General features: G+C 44.5%; 1 protein-coding gene across 7 annotated transcripts in view; it reads left to right on the top strand.

Annotated features, from left to right (window-relative positions):
* The first annotated feature begins 818 nt into the window (after positions 1 to 818).
* Smad5 (SMAD family member 5) overlaps positions 819 to 15,610 on the top strand; it is a 33,007-nt gene continuing 18,215 nt past the window's right edge. Inside the window, exons 1-3 of one of the 7 annotated variants that reach the window (XM_029468321.1) lie at positions 819 to 927; positions 7,171 to 7,222; positions 14,903 to 15,470. In XM_029468321.1, coding sequence (XP_029324181.1) covers positions 15,068 to 15,470 — 403 coding nt within the window. In that variant the 5' untranslated portion in view covers positions 819 to 927; positions 7,171 to 7,222; positions 14,903 to 15,067. The other 6 variants (XM_085831035.1, XM_021180065.2, XM_029468322.2 and 3 more) reach the window with 6 other exon arrangements.

The following is a 15,610-nucleotide window of genomic DNA, read 5'->3' as shown; positions in this document are numbered from 1 at the left end:
GCAGAGGAGGTGGCAATAAAAGTGAGGAGAAACTGTCAGAATTAGGGATCTACAGAATTGGTATTGGAGGATGGGATAGAACTAAAAATAGTTCCAATGTACTCAAAAAGAAAACCGGGGGGGGGGGGGTGGGGGGGGTGGGGGATCAGTTTTAAAGACCTTTAAAAATAAACACGAAACTATTTTAAAAAGCTTTCCCTTGCTGTCCAAACCGGGTGCCCTAGTACAGATACTGTATTTTTGGGAAAGCTGACCGTTTGGAGGGGGAAGAGAAGCCAGACAGCCCGGTAAGTACAGAGCTACCCTGTAGGACAGCTCGAGCACCTCTAAGCCTCCACTTGCTGAGAGCTCAAGGCGCTCCCGGCTTCCAGATGTGGGGCGGTGTCCGGTGAACAGCTGGAACTGTGTCCTGAGAAATGGCCACTCGTCCTCAGCTCCGGGTTCAGCACTATCTCCACCTGCAGAGGATTTCCCCCTCCCCCCACCCCCCCTTTGGGCGCAATATTAAGGCTGCATCTAGTAAGCTGTGTGGTATCTGATGCTCAGCCAGAGGTCTCTGTCTCTTAGGGTTTCTATTACAAGTCAATGAAAACGGCGAAGTTGTAGCTGAAGATACTTTTTAACGCTTTAGATTGGCTAGAAAGGTCTCCAGCTTTCCAGAGCGAGGACGACTGTTTCGCTATAAAGTGGGTGAGTTTGGCTAACCCAAGTGCCACTTGCAGGCTTGCTGTGGACAGCAGAAGCCAGGCCTCGGCCACTCCTGACGCGCATGCGCCGGCCGCCGCAGCCCCCCCCCCCCCCCTTCATCATCCGGGTCCCCGGCGAGCGGGCGCCGAGTGCTTGTCCCGCGGCCGAGCTACTAATAAAGTTGCGGCGCGTGCACAGCGCGGCGACGGCGTGAGGAGAGCGCGCCTGGGCGGCGGGGAGGTGAGTGAGGGGCCCCGGGGCGGGCGCTCGGGGCCCGGCGGAGGGACACGCGCTGGCGGTAGCGGCCCGCGTGAGGCTGGAGGCCTAGCTGCTCCCCGCGCGGGACCTGACGGCACGGGACGGGGCTCCGCGCGGCGCGGGAGGCCCCGGTACTAAGGAGGCCCCGCGCGGCCGACGAGGCCGGCGCGGACGAGGCCGCTGCCACCTCGGCGCGCCACCGACGCCCGGGCCCGCGCGCGGAGCCGCGCAGGCGGCCTAGGCCGAGCGCGCGCCCCGCCGCTTTGTGTCTGGGAGATAAGGATCCGCGCTTATCGGTGGGAATTACACTCTGGCCAGCCGGCCGGCGGCGACCCGCCCCTGCGCCCGCCCGCCCGCCCGCCCGCCCGCTCGCCCGCTCGCCCGCCCGCTCGCCCGTCACTCTCCGGACGTCGCAGGGGCTCCTTCGCTGCGCTAAACTTTGTGTGAGGAAGCGAAGCAGCTTTTGTCTCTGCCCCGGTCCCGGTGGTTCCCTTGGGCATGCGTGCCCAAGTTCAGACTCCATCCCCTCCCCCTGCCCTTTCTTCTCTGCGCTTCTGGCTGTGCGGAGCCGGGAACCCTAAGCTCTGGGAACTTCCCCGGTGGCGGCCGTCTTAGGGTCAGAGCATGCTCAGTGGCCCGGACTTTTCGGTTCAAGAAGGAGCTGGCGGGGATGGTCGAGGTATTTGGAGGTGTGCCAGCGATCCGAAGCGTGTGTGTGTGTGTGTGTGTCCGGTTTGTGATGGCCCCGGCGAAAGGAGCCCCGGCCAACCTGGAAGGCAGGAATGGCCGAACACTGTAGGCTAGATCTTTATCTTGATCGTAAAAGACAATGTTTCCTGAGCAGCTGGAGGTGGGGGGGTGTATTCCTGGCTGCTGCTGCTGCGTTTAGATGGGTGTGGTGCTAAGTATATCTTGTTTATCTTTCTGTGGAAAAAGTTTTGAAGTCTGGTGGAGTTGATCACATCATGCCTGTTGCCTAGCACTATCAAGTGTATGCCTACCTAGCAACAGACACTGGGCGATCAATGGAGTTTGTTGGTTGCTTTGACAGAGGCTAAGTGAAAGGGTACATGTGATTTCTTTTCTTTCTGACAGGGTTTTGCTAGGCAGACCTTGAACTCTGGCCAATCCTCCTGCCTCAGCTTCCAAGTGCTGGGATTACAGGGGTGAGCCATTACCAACTCTGGCTGTGTGTTTCTTTTTTAAACAAAGAGTGCTTGGATTTTCTTAGTGTATGGGAGTTACCGTTAAAGTTGAAAACCCAGTAGGTTTAGAAACCATTAGAGTAGTAGTTGAGGGTTTCTGATAGATGCCAGCCCATAATGCCTGTCGTATGGAAACAGTTCCTCCATGGAGCAGGACGGTTTCCCACTCAACTGCTCTATCAGAGCTTATGATCCAGAGGAGGTTAGTAGCAGTAGTAACAAATCACATTATTCCTTTTATCCTTTTTGGTAACATTTTCCCCTCTAAAATGAACCCCAGTAATTATAAAATTCCAAAACAACTTAGAAGAATCGGTCTATCAAAATCTAACCTCTATAAGGTTTGTACATATTAAGCTTAGAGGAAAAATAGTTTTGTAGCCATGCATGGTGGCCCACACCTCTAATACCAGGCAGGTAGACAGGTGTGAGGTCCAGGCCATCTGGGGGACTGCATAGTGAGGCGAGTATGATTGCTAGCTAGGTGGTGACCTCCTTGGCGCTCTCCTTTAGTGCTTCCCCACTCAGTCCTTTAGATAACTGTTGTTACCACTTCAACTTCTGCTGTCTTTGTCACAAATGCCGTTCATCATTTTGTCACTTCCTTTAGGTTGTAGGTGAATCTTTTCAACTGACTTTTCCTTCCTTCCTTCCTTCCTTCCTTCCTTCCTTCCCTCCCTCCCTCCCTCCCTCCCTCCCTCCCTCCCTCCCCTTCCCTCCCCCCCCCCCCAGACAGGTGTTCTGGTAGCCCAGACTGGCCCCAGACTTGCTATGTAGTCCAGAATGCCCTTGAACTCCTACCTCTGTCTCCAGATGCTAAGATTACAAGCCTGTGCCATCACATCTGGTTATTTATTTTGGTTGGGTTGCTCTATCAGCTTCTGGAACCTGTGCACCCTACTGCACCAAACACTCAGATTGAGTTTTCCTTGTGTTCATATAGGATATGGCATAGTTAAAAGAAGGAAGAGAGCAATGAGCCTGGGGAAAGTAAAATGTGTGGTGTGTTCTGGTCCGTCTGGCTGGGGCTGCTTAGCTGGTTCTTTGTGGTGGGCGCCACAGCGTTGGGTAGATGATGTGTGTGTTGCCTTTCTTTACCCTCTGGCAAAGGTAGCCATTGATTGCAGTGAGAAACAGTGGCAGTCTGTGGCTAATGAGGTTTGAATCAGATTGTTGTGTGCTGCTGGTTATGTAACATGGTGAGAGTATCATTAAAAGTTGCAGGCTGTAGCAAGGTATAGAGCAAGTGAATTCTGCTGACCCTCCTACTTGGGCTTTAATTTCTGGGTGAACCTGAGGCACTTTAGGCTACAGCTGTAATTATACCTGGGCAGCCTGTTTCCTGTTTGCAGGATGGACTCAAACATCATGATTTCATGGGATGACATCCTGCCCTCTGTGTTAAAGGCAGCATGTTTCCCCTACTGAAAACAGATTGTAGCTCAGTTGAACAAATTTCTTTTCAATGTTTTGAAGATTAGGCAGTAAAATGACAGTGCTTTACTTCTTAGTAACATGTATTGAAATTTAATGTAAACTTCTTTTCCACATGCATACTCTTCCATGGTAGGCTTTAGTTTACCAGTGCGGTGTGGATGGATCACAACAGCTCTTTATAACTCTCCAGTGTTTGTTATTACCCAGTGTGCATGTTGGCTGGGCAGTGAGAGTCACAACAGCACTGACCTCCAGCCTTCGCTCCTCTGCTGATCTGTCTCTGCAGTACATTTATTACTGTTCTGCATGGCTTTCTTCAGGTGTTGAAGGCACTGTAGATCCCATGGTTTCCCAGCATGCTTCCAAGACGTCCGGTACTGGATATGTTTTCCCTTCTGTGATGGACAGTCATAGCCTGAGGAATGATTCTCATCTTCAGTAGGTGACTGACTTTCTGGAGAAAAGCTTGGGAAACTTGGCTTTAAGGAAGCTGCAGTGCACAGATTCCAGAGTTTCTCTCACGGAAAAGATGGTGAAGGGTTTGATCTTCAAGGCCCTGGAAGTTGACCTGTGCCTTTTTACAGCGTGTTTTTCCACTTCTGAGCTTGGTGTAGAGCATTAGCAACTGGAAGTTTCAGGGCAGGGGTCATCCACTTATTGCCACTCTCATACATCTTTTACCTCCAGCCAAAACCTGAATGTGATGTGTATGTACTGAGTGGAACAGTTAGAAGAAAAATTGTTAACAACTATATTGTTAGGACTCTCTAATCCCACCCCCCCTTTTTTTTTTAGACAGGGTCTTGCTATATAGCTCTGGATGTCCAGGAACTCACTATGTAGACCAGGCTAGCTTCAAACTCAACAGAGGTCCACCTGCCTCTGCCTCTGCCTCTGCCTCTGCCTCTGCCTCCATAGTGCTGGGACTAACAGCGTGTGCCACTGTCTAATTTCCAAATCTCATAGGTAACATATTTTAAGTCTTTATTGGATGATGTAATTACAGACCATTAAGGGCTTCCAAAATTAATCAGCTAGTTCTGGGTTCTGTGTGTAGCTATGATAGATGTGTGGATGTGCCCACACATGTACACAAACACCTTTTTTTCTAGCCAGGTTGGAGGTTTTGGTTCAATGCTAGCAGAGTTATTTCCAGTAGTTACTTTCTCCGCCTTTATGTACCATGTCTTAATTTTGTTGAGATTAATTTGGGGGGGGGCAGGCGAATTCCTTATTAGGACAGTTCTCTGATGTGATCCTATAATTTTATTTCACTATTTATTAATATTAATGTGCATTTTTGTAAATAAATTTTGTTCTTGAATCCTTTGTGGCCACCGTCTTTGACTGAATTGTAACTGTAATTTCTAGTTTGGTATTCCATGGACATTTGGAAGTATATAGATCTTTTGTGAGAATTTTAACTGGAACGTTACCTTCTGATTGCCTTATGCTGTTGTGTTACACTGAAAGTAAGGAAAGCAGTAGCAGCCACAACACCAAGGCCTTCTCAGAATGGGCGCTCAGGGGACGCTCACACTTGGCAAGTGTAACTTTGTTCTCAGAACATAAGTGCTTCCACAGAGGACTTTGTTCTTTCCAAAGTCCTGGAGTCTGCCTTTTTTCCTAGATGACAGGCTCATAACTTGAGGTCTAGTTATCCTGGCATGTATTCCTGGGAAGAAGGAACGTAGCAGAAATACTTAAGTCTGTTAACTCCCCTTACCTGCATCTTCCTATTCTCTTAGGTGAGAGTCCAGTTAACTCGGTCACTCTTCCCAGTCTTGAGAGTTGAATGCAAATTAAAGGATGGCCAGAGCAGAAAGCTAGTCAGGCTAGTTTGTTTGTTTGTTTGTTCTTTCCTTCTAAATGGGGGGCACTTGTACTCTCCAGTGCACACAAGGTGCTGGAGAATGCCATTGCAGGACATTGGAATGGATGCTGTAGACACCAGCTAGCTGTCTGCGCTCCAGAGATTGTGTTGTGATTGAAAGGAGAGCTCTGTGTCTGGCCTTGTGCCTGCAAGCCCATACAAGCACAGCCTACTTCTGGTGGCAAGGCAGGGAATCTTGTAGGCTCTGTGGGGGTGAGTAATACATCTAGATCAGGCTCTGCTTAATTAGAGGACTTAAAGAAGCAGCTGGAGCTTAAAGAGTGGTTAAAAACTGGGAAACAGAAATCTGGACGTGGGAGATAAAAGGTAGAGACAGCTGGGCACAGAGAATGACCATGCTATGCTTTGGGAAGAGTCAGGGCCCCGTGTTCATCATGCAGAGGCCTTGAGAGCTTTGCAGAGTGTTGGGTGTCTTTTCTTAAATGTCATGTTTATGTGCTTGAGTATTTTACCTGCATGTGCATGCCTGGTGTCCATGTTGTTCAGAAGAGACTGTTAGTACTGGGAATTGAACCTGGGTCCTCTGCAAGAGCAGCAGCCACTGAGCATCTCTCCAGCTCATCTTGATGTTTTTTAAATTGGGAGTCTGAATTGAGGAAAATGGTGATTTAAAAAAATATCTATATCTATATATCCTTTCTCTCATGTGATTATGACCTTTCTTCCTTTACAGATGTTTCTGTAAAGAACTGGATTTATGAATCTAGAGGAGCTGTGGGTACTTGCTTTCTGTTTGGACTTTTCTGCCAGTAATCATAGATTAAACTTATAAGTTCTAAAATAATTGTATACCCGGATTTAGAGGTGATGGGTATCTATACCTTGAGATTGTTGGTAGCTAGCTACTGTGCTTTTAGAACCAGAAGGGTAAGAGCTTTTTAAAGCTTCCTCTTTTTTTTTTTTTTTTTTTTTTGGTTTTTCGAGACAGGGTTTCTCTGTGTAGCCCTGGCTGTCCTGGAACTCACTTTGTAGACCAGGCTGGCCTCGAACTCAGAAATCCGCCTGCCTCTGCCTCCCGAGTGCTGGGATTAAAGGCGTGCGCCACCACGCCCGGCTTAAAGCTTCCTCTTGACTAGCCTAGAAAGTTAACTCGGTTGTGCATTTGCAGGTAGCTTGCTTCCAGTAACTTGATTCTGAACTTCTTGATTCCCAGATTTGCAGCCTAACCTGGGATTCCTGATTAAAATTGAGAAGGTTTTGTTTTATTGTTGAGATTGGTGTCCCTGGCTTTGGAACTCACTGTGTAGACCATGTTGACCTCAAGCTCACAGAGATCACCCTGCCTCTGCCTTATGGGTGCTAGGATTAAAGGCGTGTACCACTACACTTGGCTATTGTCTTTTAAATTTTATTTTTAATATTCTCTCTCTCTCTCTCTTTCTCTCTCTCTCTCTCTCTGCCTGTGTACATGTGCATGTGTGTGTGTGTGTGGCCACATGTTTATAGGTGCCTGTGGAGGAGGACAAAGGAGGCTCTCATACCTCCTAGAGCTGGAGTAGTTATAGGTGTCTGTGACCTGCCTGATTCGGGGGTTGGAATCCTTAGCAAGAGCAACTTTGAGCCATCTTCTTTACCCTGAGCCGTCTCTCCCACTCCAAGATGCCTATGAAGAAATTTTGGGAAAATGGTATTGTAATGTTGCCTCTCATAAGAGAATTCATACATGTGCAAAATGTCTCTGTGTTTTAGGATTATAGAAAAGCTTTGTTAAACTTCCTTTGACATCTGGATGTACATGCTGGTGAGTAACCCTGAATGTGAAGAATCCAGAAAAGCTGTGTTCCACAGTGAGCCATCACTTCACAGTTGTAAACTCATTCTCTTGAAGGGATGTAGGAAGGGAAGTGCACAGAAACCCTTGAAATAGAAGTCAGGCCTCCCTCTGCATTGGGAACATAGACTATATACAGGGACATCGTGCGTAGGGAAAGTTAGCCAGGTACAGTAACGTGTGCTTTCATTCTGAGCCCATGTGTGCCCTGATGATACACGTTCTTGTAGATAGGGGTTGGAGGCCAGCCTGACAGCACAGTAACCTGTCAAGAAAACCCAGCGCAGTTCAACTGTGTGACGTGTGATGTATGTAACACCTGAGCTCAAGTCTATGTGAAGCTGAACTTGAAATTCAAATGTCATCAGAAACCCGAGAGAGATGATCAAGCAGGAGAGTACTGAGGGGATATGCTGGTGTTCTGTCAACAGTGAGTCAAGAAGTCCCCTCAGTACAGGGGCTCAGGAGGAGGTGCCCCCCTCTCTCCCTCAGTGCAGGCATGGAGTCACTTAAGGGCCTGAGAACCCAGTTGGTAAAGGACTTGGTCTCAGGCTGTGGCTCCTGGGCTGAGTGCTTGTGAGGCTTGTCTTGTGTGTACGTTTAACACTTCGACGCTGTCTTTATCATAGCATGTTTATGTTCCTGCATCACTTGTTTGTAAATAGACTTGGTTGTGGAAAACCAAAGCAAACTTAGAATACCCTTAAAATTGTAGGAGGTAGGGCTCTACCTCTGACTCTAGCTTATCTGATTTTTCATGCTTAGTTCTGAGAGATTTATTCCTTAAAAACTATACTTTTTCTTCAAAGGTTTGGCTTAGGTGCTGGTGAGTTGCAGGTCATTGTGTAGCATTGAGTTGCATGAGGTAATATTGTCAAGAGAATTTGCTTTGACTGAAAGCTTTGGGGGAAATTTGAAGAATTTTCTTGCTTGCCTTTTACTTTGGGTTGAAGCAGTAAGAGAAATTTGAGCAGAGAGTGGGGGAGATGCTATTTCTAGGAATTTAAAAGTCAGAGCTTGAACCATGGGGAAGTGTGTTGGAGAGTGGGTTCTGTGTTGGTCAAGGTAGGGAAGAGCTTAACTCTTGAGTTACTATGTTAGGATATTGAAGTCTTGTGAATATTCTTTATACATCTAATATATACCATTAAAGTCCTCATCGTTGTTTAGACTCCTTATCAGCCTCCCTAAATGAGCTGGTGACAAATTCCAGTCTTCCAGTTGCTCAGGGTGTCACCTGGAGTCATTCTTGACCGCTGTTCTCACAGCCCATATCTCCTCTCCATCAGGAGTCCTGCTGTCCCTTTGTCTGCTTCTCACCACAGCAGCACTGAGCACACTGGCCAGAGTGCATCTTTGTGTTTTGTCATGTTTTTGCGATGCCTCCTTAGCTCTCTGGGGCAGTCCCCCTCTGGCTTGCAGTGTCTCTGCAGTCCACCTCTGACCTGTAGTATCTCTGCAGTCCACCTCTGACCTGCAGTGTCTCTCACTGCTCCCTCCCAGGGCGGGCTGCTCTGCTTCTCTTCCTTCTCCAATCCCAGTCCTTGACGCCTCTCTTGTTCACTTCATTCCCAGGCAGCTTGCCCTTCCTGCTGACTGAGCTCAGTAAGGGAAGACTGGGTTAAAGCTGATAAGATAATGAGATTGTATTAAATGTTGTAAAAACTAGTTTGAAAGTAAGCATATGAAACTGTAATTCTTGGTCTCAAATGATAATAATCTTATTTTAAGGTAATAAACTTTTTTGGAGAACTCAAAGGAATATAAATATAATAGAGATCTATTTTTTTAATATAAAACATTATTTAAAGGAAATTCACTGGAGAAGAAGAATCTGGCATTTGAGTTGTGCTGCGCCATGAACAACTTTAAAGGTTTAAATAACTACTGAGATATCATTTATATGTGTTGGGGATTGGTTCTAACGCTCTGATTTAATCAGGACTCTGTGTGTCCAGATGCCAAAGGACCTTGCCCTCACTTGGTTTTTGATCGAGCAGTAAAGATGCCAGCAGCCCGTGGCTTGCCAAAAGGAGATGGGGTGGGACCAGGACCCTTAGATTTGTTCAGGGGAGGAGAGAGGAGAATTGCCATGACTTTGGTTTGGGACTGAGGTGGGGGGTGGGGTGGGGTGGGGTAGCGGATAGAATTTTGAGCTAAAGAGGGAAGATCTGCGTGCATAGACCATTGGGCCTCATAGAAGGTAACAGGGCCGCAGAGTTAAAGTTAGATTTAGAAGGTGTTGAGCCAGGAGTACCAGACGGAAAAGTGTGTTAGCCATGGGAGGATGAGAACTACCCAGCCTTTGAATAGCCTAGGCATTTTAAAATAAACTGGTGCGCGCATGTGTGCTTGTGTGTGTGTGTGTGTGTGTCTGTCTGTCTGTCTGTCTTGTCTGTGTAAGGGTTTCATTTGCAGATCCAAATTGCTATGGGATGGGTGGCTGGAAGTGCAACCTACCAGGAGCATATAGTGGAGTAGCCCAGACTCACCACTATATTTATGTTGTGCATTTCACCTATTTATATTAACAAAACGTCTTGCATTGTTTAGTAATTACTGCAAGGAATTTTAAAGGAATTTTAGAATATCCGGTAATAATTTTAGAATATTTTAGTCTCTCACAGAAACAACATTAGTAGTCATTTCCAGCTTCTCCTTTCTTCAGAACCTGGTGACCTCTGATCTATGTCGTGTCTCTGGATTTAGCCGTTTGTTTCAAGAAGTAGCCTTATATGACTAGCTTTTCATTTAGCATTATGATCAGGGTTTATTCCTGGCATAGATTTTTTTTAATGATTCATTTAACTTTCATCATACTTATATACTCATATATGTACTCAAGAAGATAAATCAAGAAGCCCATCCTCTTAGACTGATATACATAACTAAGTATGAATGAAATCAACAGTGTATCTCATTAGCATGCTGCTGGTATGTGGCTAAAGCAAGCTTTCTCTTGCCCAGCCCTGACTCATGGAAAACATAGGGAAATGACTATGTGCTAGGTGCGCTGTGCATTGTGTTGATGCTGTTAGGTAAAAACTCTGCTTCATGTAGTTGGCTACTACAGAAGTTTTCACCCAAAAGCAGCAGCTCAGAGTTCCTCTGCAGTGGTGGCTGTTATATCAGCTTTGTTCCTTCCACAATGGCAAGTGAGTGTTGTGGTCAGGCTTGCTGGTGGCAAAGACCAATTCATTGTGCCCAGCAAGTTCCGAGCAGTGTGAGTCTCTAGATGTGCTGGGGACAGAACTGGGTGCAAGAGCAGCAACTGCTTTTAACTGAGCCGCCTTTCCAGTCCGAGCAGTTACATTCTTAGAGAAGAAGTTACTGAGATTCCTGATAGAGCTGTGTTCTTTTCAAAAAGCTTAAAAACTTAACCTTTGTGAATAACCAATACCCCTGTGGTTGCCAATAGTGCCATTCTAACCCCAGGCCTTCTAATAGACTGCAGCAGTGACAGCCGGGACAGAAGTTTGATCACTCTGTGACAGTGATAACTGGTCAGGAAAGTGCTCACTTAACGTAAAAGCACTTCTTGGAGTTTTGTTTGTTCGTTTGTATATTTGTTTTTAAGAATTAGAGTATATACCTTCAATGTTTCATCTTTTTAAATGTACATATTTGTATCTTATGTGCATTGGTATTTTGAATGTGTGAGGATGTCAGGTCTCCTGGAACTAGAGTTATTTATAGACAGTTGTGAACTGCCATATGGGTGCTGGGAATTAAATCCAGGTCCTCTGGAAGAGCAGCCAGTATTCTTTACCATTGAGCCATCTTTCCCTCCCCCTAGTTCTTAAATTTTTTTGTGAAAAGAAAATGTTCAATTTTAAATTATGAACAGGCATGAATTGTTAAGATAAACAGTGAATGAATCAATGCAAATGATTACATTTAATTTTCCTCAGAGAATAGATAACAACATCCTTTAACATGGCGTTAACAACATTAACATTAAGTTTTTATTTTTTAAAAATATGTGTAAAATATGTATAAGATGTGCTGGCTCATGCTTGTTATCTCAGAACTCAGGACAGGGGCAAGAGAATCGAGACTTCAGGGTTGGTCTGGGCTACAAAGTGAGACCTTAAACCAAAAATATCCTAAATGTCTATATTTTACATCTTTCTGTCATCTTTGTGTGTGTGCATGTAATATTTGTGTGTGCACTTGAATGTGAATTTGTGTGTGTGTGTGTGTGAGAGAGAGAGAGAGAGAGAGCACCTGCCTGTGAGTATGTGTGTATATATTTCTCCTAAAGGTTTCTGTTAATCTTTTCATAGTCAAATTACTCATGAGTTTCTTGGAAATAATTTGTTTTTTTTACATATGACCATAAAAGTAGTAGATTCACAAACTTCAATATTCCTAGCCAGACCCCAGGAGCAAATCCACTGGGCTCTGTTGCATTGCTCATGTGCATCTTGGAGGCAAAGGAGATCTCGAGTCATGTTGGTGTTTATACTGCTTGCTATGCTGTGAACGATCATGTCTTTTATTTCTGATCTGGGAGACACTTAGGTCCCTTGTTGGCTTGCAGAGGGTGAACTTGAAGTGACTTAATTGACAGTAGGATATTGAGTGTGTCATGTGATGAAGCATACCGATCTTACAGGTATTTGCCTGTAATCTCATGTCTTCACCAGATTAAGATACAATCTCAAGCTCCACAGAAGGCTTTTGGATCCCCCTCTTAGGACCAGTTGAAGTCTCTACAGCACTGCATCAGTTTTGTCCATTTTTTAATGTCATAAGATAGAATGATGTGATATGTAATTTTTTCATTTTATATCAAGTCCAGTCATATTTAGTGTCTGGGGTGATATATTCTATTGTATGAATTCCATCTCCATGATCTGAGACTTTTACATACTCTGGACATGTACTTGTCTCTTGGGTTCACAGCATTCATTTATGCCAGACATATACCTGGAAATAGAATTGGTGGGCCACAGGGATCATTATTCAGTATTAGTGGATGCTGTCAAACATTTTCTAAAGTGGCTGAGCTGCAGTACATGAGAGTTCTGTTTGGTCTGTGTTATCATGAATATTTAATTGCTCCCTCCCACCTCTTTGGATATTAAGAGCCCTCTGGACACAGAGCCTGTAGTGGTATGGCTGCATCAAGTGGTAGGCTAGTGTTAGTTCTTTAGGAACCATTGCAGTGATTCCCATGTAGCTGTGCCAGTCTGCAGGGAGCAAGAGTTCTTTCTTCCCCAGGGTTGCCGTTTTCTTGATGACAGCCATTCTGTCTGAGTAAGATAGAATCTCTAAGTGATTTTAGTTTGTATTTCCCTGGTGGCTAAAGATGTAACACTTAAAAACATTTATTGGCCATTTGTATTTCTTCTTTTGAAAACTGTCATTTCACTAGCCTGCTTGTTGATTGGGTGATCTTTTTGGTGTTAATGTTTATGGCTCATTATCCTAGGAGTCAATCCGTCTGCTGTGTACTTGGTGAAGAGTTTCCCCGCAGTTCTGTCATCTGTCTCCTCACTGTGCTAATTGTTACCTTTTCTGTTCAGAGCCTTTTAGTTTCCTATCATCCCATTTGTCCATCCTTGCGAATAGTTCCTGTGTTGTTGGAGTCATTTTAAGATAGTCCTCGTGTGTATCTATCTTAATGAGTTTTATCTGTGGTTTCCTCTCACAGTCTGAAGAGTTCCGGGTCTTACAATTCAGATCTTTGATCCATTTGGAACTGATTCTTCTGCATGTGTAAATTTCATGTTCCATTTGATGGAGAACATTTCTTTTTTTCTAGCATATTTTTGGCTGTTGCAGTGTGGGCTTCTTTCTGGGTCCTATATTCCACTCCATGGGTCCACGTGTCTGTTTCCCTGATAGTAGCCTAGAGATGGAGCTCCGCTGGCTCTGTGGGATGAACTAAGATTGAGTGTTGTGGGGCTCGCAGCGTTCCTTGCTCCTTAGGGTCGCTTTGGTTATTTGGAGTCTTTGGCATCTCAGGATTAGTTTTTCTGTTTCTGTGAAGAATGTGATTAGAATTTTTATGGAATTATGCTGCATCTGTAGATCTCTAAGGGCAATAATTTAAGAGCCACTTTTGCAGTATTAATCCTGAGACTATGGCCATGTACTCAGTGTCTTTATAGTTGTGCTTTAGACATTTGTCACTGCCTTAGTAGGTTGAGTCCTCATTTTTTAAAGCTATTATGAATGGTTTCTTTCTTGACTAGTTTGGTATTGATACGAAGGAAAACTAATGTTGTTTTGTGTGTTGACTCTGGATCCTTCTACTTTACTGATTGTTTAGCAGATTTAAGGATATTTCTGGTAGAACACTCAGCATTTTATAATTATAGGACTGTGTTATCTGGAAGTTGGGACAATTTGATGCCTTTTTATTTGTGTCCTTTTCATTTCTTTCTCTTGTCTTTTTGTTCTAGCTAAAACATTGAACATTGTATTTAAAAAAAAAGATTTATTTATTTTATATATGTGAGTGCACTGTGGATGTTTACAGACAGACCAGAAGAGGGGATTGGATCACATTGCAGATGGTTGTGAGCCACCATGTGGTTGCTGGGAATTGAACTCAGGACCTCTGGAAGAACAGTCAGTACTCTTAACCTCTGAGCCACCTCTCCAGCCCCTGAACATTGTATTTAATAGGAGTGTGCAAAGCACACCCTCTTATCTTGCCCTCAGCTTCAGAGGATGCTCCCAGATTTATAGATTGATGGCTATAGGCTTGCTACCTAGGGTCTTCATTATGGTGAACTATGTTCAGGCTTTGCATCTGCAAAGATGTTGTGTACTGTCAGAGGTTTTTTGTTTATCTCTTGAGATGATAGTGTGATTTTTGTCTTTAAGTATGTTTATATGTTGTGTTACATCTGAACTTAATGATATGTGTGTGTTGCTGATTCATGCATTCATGGAATGATACCAAAATGTTATGGCATTGTATTCTGGAATTAGGTTTGTAAGGATTTCATTGAGGATTTTTGTCTGATGTCAGGGAAGTTGGTCTTTGTAGCTTTCTTGCTTCTTGTGTTCGCTCTCACCTGGCTTGAGTATTAGGTGATGCTTCAAAGAACGAGTCTGCTGGTGTTCCTTCCCTTTCTTGATTAGTCATTTTTTTATTTGGCTTTTGTTTTCTAAACATTGACCAGGTATTTTGCAGCCTTTTTAATTGCAGTTGGTGCCACAGTGATCTTTTTGCCCACACATAACACTGGAGTGCCAGGGCACATAGCTTCCTCTTGCTGGAGCGTCTTCCTTAGCTAAAGTGCTTAAAGATAGACATTGAAAGTACAAACTGACATTTTGAGGAATTGAATAACATTGATGTTCTAGATCTCCTCAGTATTTTTACTTTTAAAAATAGATAGTTGACCCTTCCTGGTAGTGATATGTGTTAGGCTGTGTTTGACGTTTGGTATGTATGACAAGTCTTATTCTGAGTCGACTCATCTTAGATGACTCTTTGAACCTCTGCTTTGCCAGTGAACTATTTGGTTCCGAAGAAGGGAGTGTGTAGCTACAGGCATTTTAGAGACATTTGGTTTTATGGTTTTTGTTTTCCTTTGAATGCTTCTCTACTTTTATTCTGATAAAATGTTTTCACTTGTGCTAACTAGTCTTCTTAGACTGAGTCAGGCTCCCTTTGCCCTCTTTCAGGACTTGTACTAAGAAGAAGCGTATGGCACCTGTCAAGTTAAATGTCAGTCCCCACCTCCACTTGGACTTTCTGCTTAAGACCTGCATGTGACTTTTCACCTGCGATCCACGCTTTTGGTATCTAGTGACTTTGATTACAGGAAGGTGTCTGAAGATTTGTATCAAATGACGTCAATGGCCAGCTTGTTTTCTTTCACTAGTCCAGCCGTGAAGCGATTGTTGGGCTGGAAACAAGGTGACGAGGAAGAGAAATGGGCAGAAAAGGCAGTGGATGCTTTAGTGAAAAAGCTGAAGAAGAAGAAGGGTGCTATGGAGGAGCTGGAGAAAGCCTTGAGCAGCCCAGGACAGCCAAGCAAGTGTGTCACGATCCCCAGGTCCTTGGATGGACGCCTGCAAGTTTCTCACAGGAAAGGCTTGCCCCATGTTATATATTGCCGTGTTTGGCGCTGGCCAGATTTGCAGAGCCATCACGAGCTAAAACCATTGGATATTTGTGAATTTCCTTTTGGATCTAAGCAAAAGGAAGTTTGTATCAATCCGTACCACTATAAGAGAGTGGAGAGTCCAGGTAAGTTTCACTGTACTAAGAATTAAAGACATCAACTTGTCTCTTACCAATTTGCATACAACTAGGCTTATTAGCTAAAAGGCTGTATCAACCTTTTTAAAGATTCCATTTTAGAAGGAATTCTAACTTTTCAATTTAGT

The sequence above is a fragment of the Mus caroli genome, unplaced genomic scaffold (genome assembly GCF_978045245.1).
Source record: "Mus caroli unplaced genomic scaffold, Mus_caroli_1 scaffold_15, whole genome shotgun sequence".
Lineage (NCBI taxonomy): Eukaryota > Metazoa > Chordata > Mammalia > Rodentia > Muridae > Mus > Mus caroli.
This window is presented reverse-complemented; position numbering and strand designations above follow the sequence as displayed.